Here is a 9166-nt window from a genome sequence, read left to right on the forward strand (position 1 = left end):
CAACTTCACCAGGATTCATGAGGCTTCCTCTTCTGGTGACATGGATGAGCTTCCGACGTCATCAGAATTGGGTTTGGATCGGACCCTGCATAGGCGACCTGGGACTGCTGGACTTGCAGTTCGGGAACTCTATGCAGACTACTTTTCAAGCCCCGAGGGGTCCTTGCCATGGCAGAGGGACGCTATTCGTGGCAGTTTTTGAAATCTTCTGGCCTCATTAGTGTTTTTTTATTTTGTAGATAGTTTGCAAATATTTACTGTGGTATAGTTGAGTGTAGGGACTCGCAAGACACTGAGGACCCTTGACGCGGGCTTGCGGGCTGAGGTTTGGAGATTTCTATTTTTAAAATACATAATCTTTTTATTAATTTTTCTTATTTTGGGCTACGACTAACATCATGTATTTTGATTTTAAAATTAGAAACCCCAAACCTTCTAATACCTCTTTATCAATTTTTAATACAAACTATTCTGTTGCAAGATGAAGTGTGTTTGGGGCTTTTTTTGGTGAATATCTGTTGTGACTAAAACTGGTTGAAGTGTTCCACTGTGTTGTAAAATTGAATAAACATAAGTCAATGGATTGTTTGTAAAAAACTTTTACTGAAAAACAATAAAACTTTTGTTGTGTTTTGAACTTAGTAATTTTTTGACTTTCTAATGCAAACCAATGCTGCACACAAACCAAATACAAAATAAATTACAACTCAAATAAGTCTCTAGTAAAAGAGCCAGGGGCGTACGATGACGCCGGCCGTACCTGGGCTGGTTGAGGGGTAGCAGCTGCAAATATGCCCACATTTAAGGACTGGGCAAGGGGAGGGTTCTGTTCTTGGGAGCCCTGGAAAGTCGGACCCACAGAATGATGACCATGGCAAGTATGTTGTGCCTGCTGAAATGATGGTGGCTGCTCATTGGAAGCCACCATATATTTTTGCAGTAAATGGTTGATATCAAATAAAATGTCTCCCTGGTATGGCAGGGAGAACATTTTTAGGAGCAACGCAAGGGAGGCAACACATTGTTGCTGGCTAGCTTGTGGAACCAGCTTTAGCATTGGCGCAAGCCCCCTAAGCATGATTTCTTCATGCCCATCAGTCCTCCTCTGAGCTAGGAACTGGATTACTCGGGCATCTATCATTTCCCGAGTTGCTAGCTCAGAGGAAGACTGACGGGCATTCCTCCTCCTCCTGGGCTGTTGTCTAGGTTGTGGCCTTTCTGGTTCCCCACCACTGGTTGCCATGGGTGGTTCTGTGGTTTCCACCGCTGGTGAATGTTGGGGGCTGGATTCCGGCGAAAAAACCGCAGGGGTTTCTTCCCCGCTCACATCGGAATCTTCACTCTCCTCCAGATTGTCCACAGTTCTGTAGATAGAAATCACACAAATGTAAAAAATTATGGATTTTTAAAATTGCCAATCCAACATCCCACATCCAAAACTATTTTTGGTCAATGAATATGGCTAATATATGTATGTGCATGCAACATATATCACAAATGGTCTAATAAACCCTCAATTTGACATTTTCAAGCAAATGACACTTTGCATACTTTTCTCATTTTTGAAAATCTGATATGTACAGTGTTTCAGTAGCGTACGTTTAAACCACAAAACAAAGGGGTGTTGTTTGGGAGCCAGATTGGACTCTTGCAGGTTTGGCGTTAGCCAACAGAAGATATTCTGGCCTTCTCGGCCGTCCGTACTGAAGCAATGTGCCACCATAATTGGTTTAAAATTTCACTACAAGCATGTCCTAATAGCTGAAAACACTCTCAACATGCTGGGAGTTGCAGTTTAAACGTTGCCAGAGTGTCTCAGTATGGATGTGCCTGACGACATTTACTCGTCCAGCTCAAGGGTCATGACGGACTTATTTTTCGGGAAAACCAAGAACAATGGTGTAAGAGAACCCCTGGTTTGATTTCCAAGGGTGTACTGACAATCCGTTTTTAATCATGATATAAATTATACAGATTTTCATATTATACTGGTCAGATGCTAGTCAAGGAACATGCACACAGCAAATTTAGGCATTCCTATTTGAAAAAATATAGGAATGTGGCGCAAGAGCAATGTGTCCACCTTCACAATCAGGGGTATGCTGGAGAATTATATGCAACTCCCAGCGGACAGACGATTTGCTGAAAGACAATAGCCGCATATCCTATCAAAATGGCCACAGTTGACGAGCTAAGTAACTAACTTGGGAAAAGTCGGTTACACTAAAAACCAACAATGTGTATGCATCATTTTACAAATCAACAACAAAAAGGGAGATTTCTCTCAAATTTAGTGGATACATTGGTGGCTCAGGCGATCCTGTCGAAAGGCAACACCCAAATGTGTGAAGAATACCTGCAACTTCCAAAATTGCATCACACACTTGGAGTAAGGCTAGGTCTACACGACGACATTTGTGGCGCGCCATTTTGCGCATCAATTTTTAGAATGGCAGTCAAGGGTGTCGCACTGCAACATGCGACATGCTGCGACTGCGACGCCACAGTCGCAGAAAATCCATTGTAGATGGATTTTTCAGCGACTGATACGTCGCAGTCGTAAAATGTCGCATGTTACAGTGCGACACCATAGACTGCCTTTTTAAAGGGCTTCTGTCACCCCACTAAAGTGATATTTTTTTTTTTGGGCTAGTGAAATTAGTTATATTGCGATATATGACAATATAATTGTGTTACTTACTTTGATCCAGCAGTTTCTGCAAAAAACAAAGTTTTAATATATGTAAATTCGGTCTCCACCAGCAAGTAGGGCGGCTACTTGCTGGTAGCTGCTGCAGAAATCCGCCCCCTCGTCGTGTTGATTGACAGGGCCAGCCGGGATCTCCTCCTCCGGCCAGCCCTGTCGGCATTTCAAAAATCGCGCGCCTGTGTTGATTCGGCGCAGGCGCTCTGAGATGAGGAGGCTCGTCTCCTCAGCACTCCCTCAGTGCGCCTGCGCCGATGACGTCTTCTATTTCGGTGATGTCATCGGCGCAGGCGCACTGAGGGAGTTCTGAGGAGACGAGCCTCCTCATCTCAGAGCGCCTGCGCCGAATCAACACAGGCGCGCGATTTTTGAAATGCCGACAGGGCTGGCCGGAGGAGGAGATCCCGGCTGGCCCTGTCAATCAACACGACGAGGGGGCGGATTTCTGCAGCAGCTACCAGCAAGTAGCCGCCCTACTTGCTGGTAGAGACCAAATTTACATATATTAAAACTTCGTTTTTTGCAGAAACTGCTGGATCAAAGTAAGTAACACAATTATATTGTCATATATCGCAATATAACTAATTTCACTAGCCCAAAAAAAAAAAATCACTTTAGTGGGTGACAGAAGCCCTTTAAAAGTTGTCGCACAAGATTAGTGCATCAAGATGTCGCGCCACAACTGTTGCGTCCTATCTGTTGCGCGACTTTTTGATGCGCACCAAATGTCGTCGTGTAGACCTAGCCTAAAGGTATAACACATATATGTTTGCATGGTGTGTTCGGACATGAATTGAATAAAAATGCTTTTTTTACCGAAAAAAAAAATACTTACGGCCTCAACTCCATCACCGGACGAAGGAAGCTAAGTTGCTGGGTATAAATGTAGGGCCTTTTTTTGGATGTCCCCTCTCCACTGCGGCCCTTTTCATTGAGCTCCCTCCGGAACTGGTCCCTGCAGCTGTTCCAGCGGACCTTGACATTTTTCACTGTCAAAACAAACATCCAAGGTTGATTAAAATGTGAATTCCTCAATTTTGAAATTAAAAAAAGCAAAGCTTGTTGAATTTTTTGAATGAATAAAAAAAAAAAAACCTGCAGAACACCACTTGTGGGTGAAAGAGAATGGTAGACAATTTCATGAATAGTGAAAATATGGGTAGATTGGCTTTTCTAAAGACTATTTCATGTAACTGCCAATAGAGAGAAGATTAAAGATACTGTTCAACATGGCACATGTGTTCAAACGTGCCCAAAAAAGCCACAGTATACATTACAACGGTGGCCAGAAGGTAAGGTGGGAACATACATTAAAACAGGAAGGGGGGGTGTAAAATAATACTAGAAAAGTAGTACAAACAGACACAGTGGCGTACTGAGAAATGACTGGCCACAATCACAAATGTTAAAGATGGCCCCCCTACCACAGTAATTTGTTTGCAACACCTTTCTTACAAGCCGCCTCAAGTCCAGTGGCTAGTAATGAACACTCTTTTCTCAGGGCGCAGTTTCTACCTTTTTTAGATTACCTATACTGTTCCTGTATATCTAACTGTGCAGACACTGTGGAGGGGTCCATGACAAAGTATTTTAATCCTCTACCTCCTCCTCCCGGATAGGGCATTTCAAGCTCATGGACACAATGTAGCTGCTTCACCTGCTTCGCCTACAGCTGGGCCCCTACATGTACATACCACCCGAGCAGGGATGCTCAACGTGCGTCCCTTCCGCTGTTGCAAAATGACAACTCCCAGCAGGCCTTCAGGTACAGCAGGGCCTAGTGGGAGGTGTTGTTTAACAACAGCTGGAGGGCCACATGTTGAGCATCCCTGCAATACACAATTAAGCCAGGCCTCCAAAGGGACATGATTGGGAAGTCACTGAAGTAATTTACTTTTTCTTAAGGGACAACACAAATACCAAACCTCAAAGCGACATTGCTTGCACGTACCTAGTTGTGCACGACCTCGGTTATCCTCTTTATCCCACTCGCGTGGCTTGAGGCGACGGGCCACTTTCTCCCACGATATCTCCTTCCGCACACGGTCCTGATACGCGGAGGAGCGAGTGTCCCATAGCTCGGGCCTTTCTTGAACTAATGTGATCAGCTTGTCCACATTCCATTTTGGCATTCTGACAATTGGACAGTGAACTTGCCCCAAACTGCCTGCTGACAATTATTGTCTGAGGTAAATCTCCTCACAAACAAGGCTCGCCAATCGTCTACTTTCAACTTCCTGTCTCCTTTTTTTATTTTTTATTGCCAAAATGACTTGGAGACAGGTTTCCAGGCAACCAATCCGCAGAAAAAACGGACGCGGATGACACACGGAAGGCTTATAAGGTGCATCCGCGTTTTTTCACGGACCCATTGACTTGAATGGGTCCACGAACCGTGATCCGTGAAAAAAATAGGACAGGTCATATTTTTTTTTACGGACACGATTCACGGTCACGGCTGCAAAACGGTGCATTTTCCGTTTTTTTCCACGGACCCATTGAAAGTCAATGGGTCCGCGAAAAAAAACGGAAAACGGCACAACGGCCACGGATGCACACAACGGTCGTGTGCATGAGGCCTAATCCACTTGATCGCGCAGCCGGCATCTCCTTCTGTCTTCATCTTAGCTGTGTGTAGTAACAGGACCTGTGGTGACGTCACTCTGGTCATCACATGATCTTTTACCATGGTGATGGACCATGTGATGACCGACGCATGAGGGCCTCAAAGAGTGGTGCTAAAGTGGCCATCGTTACGTCAGAAGAGGGCACAGGTAGGGGCAACATTGAGGTCCTGACCAGTTGCTTGAGCAGGACGAGAGGGACCCGCGGTGGCCGGCTCTTCATTAACCGCCTCTTGGGGAACTTCAGGCGCCCGAGTACTGCTTGCTGTTCTGTAAAATCAAAAGAAAAAGGAAAAAAAAAAATTTGCAATTGTATTTCGATGGAGATTAAATACATAGAGGTGAGCAAAGCAACTTCTGATGCTTCAAAGGAAGTTGCATTGCAAAAAGTTTCATACAAATACTGTACATAGTTACAGCCCATACATTCTATTAGTGTACAGAGAAGTATCTATGTACAGTATTATTATTTTTTTGGGAAAGCAACTTCCGATGTATAATATGAAGCAGGGTTCACTCATCTCTACTACACAAAATACTATGTGGATGTTCAAGACAAATTGCCAAATGACAGTCTGCCTGGGCCATACACATAGATTGGAAAACATAATTCATAATCTGTATACACATCATATCTCACCTTCACAGCTTTAGGGTTCTTTGTAGGAACCTCAAGGCGGCAGAATAGCGATATGTCCTCCTTGAAGCTCCTCCAGAACCACTCGGGCACTGAAGTTCCTCGTTACAATCTTTCTTGTAGTGGTCCCTGATTGACCGCCCACGATTGTCGACCCTGGAACAAAAAAACTAAAAAAAGATTAGTCTTTACAATACATGATCTGTTGACATAAAAAATGGTTTACTATTTAATTGAACTAGCCACAACAACAATAACATTTTTAGCTAGACGGTAAACCACTTTTGAGCAATAAAGCACACGTGTATGCTATCTACAAATGAAATACTGTATGCTCCCCTGATTTACTCTGGCAGAGGATAGACTACCTCTCTGAGGCAATGGGACTAGAGGGCTGTAAAATAAAAATAAATTGTAATTTAAGAACATACAATAACATGTACAGTATCTTTGAGAAATAAAAAAATTTAAACATCTACACCTTGCTGTCTTCCTCCTCTGACGGACTTTCATGGCCGGGAGGCATCTCCTCCAGAGATGATGACTAAGGGAAATAAAAATTTGAAAAATTATAGTTGGGAATGCTACCCAACTTGACATACCGTATCATGTCGTCGAGGAGAATAGCTCCCGGCCTCACTTGAAGATGTGCCTATAGAGAAAAAATAATTATAATTTAATATTTGCACTTTACAAAAGATGACCGACCCACGAAAATATTACTTACTTGAGATTTTTTATACAAAACAAAAATAAATAGCGGACGGCCTAAATACAGCTGTCTGGCAGGCGGGTGTGTGACTGTCGGGCTGTCTAGCCTTTTTTTTTTCCCCTACAAAATTAATAAAAAGAAGTGGTAGTCATAATCTTGTACTTACTACTACTCCTGGCATCCAATATGTACTTAGGGACTGCAGTTAGTATGAGTACATAGTGGATGCTAGGAGTAGTAGTCCTACTCCTAGCATCCACTATGTACTTATAATACCTGCAGTCCCTGTGCAAAAGTACATAGAGACTGGAGGTATTATAAGTACATATTGGATGTTAGGAGTAACACTATCTAGGACTACTACTCCTAGCATCCACTTTGTACTCATACTACCTGCAGTCCCTATGTACTTTTGCGCAGGGACTGCAGGTAGTATATGTACATAGTGGATGCTAGGAGAAGCACTACCTAGGGCCACTACTCCTAGCATCCACTATGCATACCACCTGCAGTCCCTATGCAAAAGTACATAGGGACTGCAGGTAGTATAAGTACATAGGTGATGCTAGGAGTAATAGTATCTAGGTACTACTACTCCTAGCATCACCTATGTACTTATAACATACAGCTCCTATATGTAAGTACATGCTTATAATAAATTTTTCTATTGTTGCACCAAAAAAACAACAACTTTATACTCACCTTCAATGGTGTGCTTCCTTTTCCCTAGCAGGCTGGAGCAAAGAGACAAACAGGAACCTGCGCCACCAGCTCCCCCTATATCCCATGCACAGAACGAAAATCCGGCGTTAATGCATTTCAATGGGAAATAATGCCGGATCCGGCATTCCGGCAAGTGTTCAGGAATTTTGGCCTAAGAAAATACTGCAGCATGCTGTGGTATTTTCTCCGTCCAAAAACCGTACAATGACTGAACTGAAGACATCCTGATGCATATTGGACGGATTGCTCTCCATTCAGAATGCATTGGGATAAAACTGATCAGTTTTTTTCCGGTATTGAGCTCCTAGGACGGAACTTAATACCGGAGGAAAAAAAAAACCCGCTAGTGTGAAAGTTCCCTAACTGGTATAGCATTCCATATAACAAGTGAAAAATTGTATTGTTTTAAATTATGTTAACAAAATAAAATAAAAATGACCATACACAGCATGCAGAATCTTTGTATGCCCCCCATTTCTGAAGAAGATGCATTTTGTAGTTACCATTCACACATGGTCACAGCTTTACCAGTGCTGTTTATAATTTAGAAGTGATGCTGTAACTGTTTTTCAAGTTCAGTTCTGCAATTGCGGTTCGGATACATCATTTATGCCTTGCTATTTTTAAATTCTCACTATTGCTAGGCGAACATGAGACTCAGACCATATGTAACAAACAGGTATTGAATTACATAAGGGTAATGTGATTTATTTATTTTTTCTTACTTATGAAAACAAAATTTATTAAGTACTGTAAACAGATTTTAAAAACTACACGGCGGTTTGCTGACAACTGTAATTGTGTGTTACATGTCCATTTCATATGAGTCAACAGAATGAAAAGACAACAGTGCAGTATAGTAAATGGTCAGCCACAAAGCTTCCAAAAAAGCCCAGTGAAGGCTTCCTTCTAGTTTTTTTTTACTGGGGGGAAAGCAGTCAGACCAATGACAGATATGCAATCAATGTCTGCCATGAGACAGCTCCTTTAACACGTTTCATATCATCCTGACTCTACTCATTTGTTAACATGTGGGGTAGAAAACGGAATCAAAGTGCGGATTTATGCAATCCCTAGCAATATTGTAAGGGATTTCTGCAGTGTAAAACACACTCAAACTCACCTGCTCCCTGCTTATTCTCTAATGTGATCTTTTTTTAAGGTACAGACGCTGCTGAATAATTGAATATGAATAATTAAACATGGATTAAAGTTTCTAAGCTTTTAAAGCCACTTAAAAAGGAATAGAAAATCATGAAAAGGAAAACTAATATTTTACTATACTCCCCCTTATTCCACGTAAAATAATATATTATGGGCGGCAATAGCACAAGTTACATACAGTAAATGTTTTTTTCCAGCTAAGACACATCAGCCTTTTCACGGCTATGCAATAATTGGTAGCCGTCTGTCTCCTGCGTTACCTCATTCACCAAGCACACTCCCCCCCCCCCTTTACCCTGAGAAGAAGTAACGAGTTGCTATAATTCCCATATAAGGAAAATTGAAGCATAAAGTATCTTTTGCCTGTCAGAGGGATTTGCAGTGCCAGACAAACACATCCTAGAGAAACTTGCAGCATAAACTATACACCCGTGTGTTTCTGAAGTTTATTAAGCACTTAAAACAATCTTTTCCACAATAAATTTACAGTCAGTCCAAAAATATATCTGTGCGAATAAAGCATGTTAAATAAGGGTTCATTCACACGTCCACAAAATGGGTCCGCATCCGTTCCGCAATTTTTCAAAACAGGTGCAGAC

The 9166-nt window shown here is 42.3% G+C and overlaps 1 protein-coding gene across 1 annotated transcript; it reads right to left on the bottom strand.

Moving 5' to 3' along the window:
• Positions 1-583: 583 nt before the first annotated feature.
• LOC122926788 lies at positions 584-5035 on the bottom strand. The gene is made up of 2 exons (XM_044278272.1): positions 3543-5035; positions 584-1364 (listed from the first exon to the last, which is right to left on the bottom strand). The coding sequence occupies exons 1-2, from the start codon at positions 3710-3712 to the stop codon at positions 701-703; spliced, it is 834 nt and encodes a 277-aa protein (XP_044134207.1). The 5' UTR covers positions 3713-5035; the 3' UTR covers positions 584-700.
• Positions 5036-9166: the final 4131 nt, after the last annotated feature.

The sequence above is a fragment of the Bufo gargarizans genome, chromosome 2 (assembly GCF_014858855.1).
Source record: "Bufo gargarizans isolate SCDJY-AF-19 chromosome 2, ASM1485885v1, whole genome shotgun sequence".
NCBI classification, from domain to species: domain Eukaryota; kingdom Metazoa; phylum Chordata; class Amphibia; order Anura; family Bufonidae; genus Bufo; species Bufo gargarizans.

Excerpts from the sequence above, each read along its gene's own strand:
- LOC122926788 (XM_044278272.1), bottom strand. The coding sequence starts at position 3,712 with ATGTTTGTTTTGACAGTGAAAAATGTCAAGGTCCGCTGGAACAGCTGC. Across the intron at positions 1,365-3,542 it reads CCGGTGATGGAGTTGAGGCC|AACTGTGGACAATCTGGAGG; the intron begins GTAAGTATTTTT and ends TTCTATCTACAG.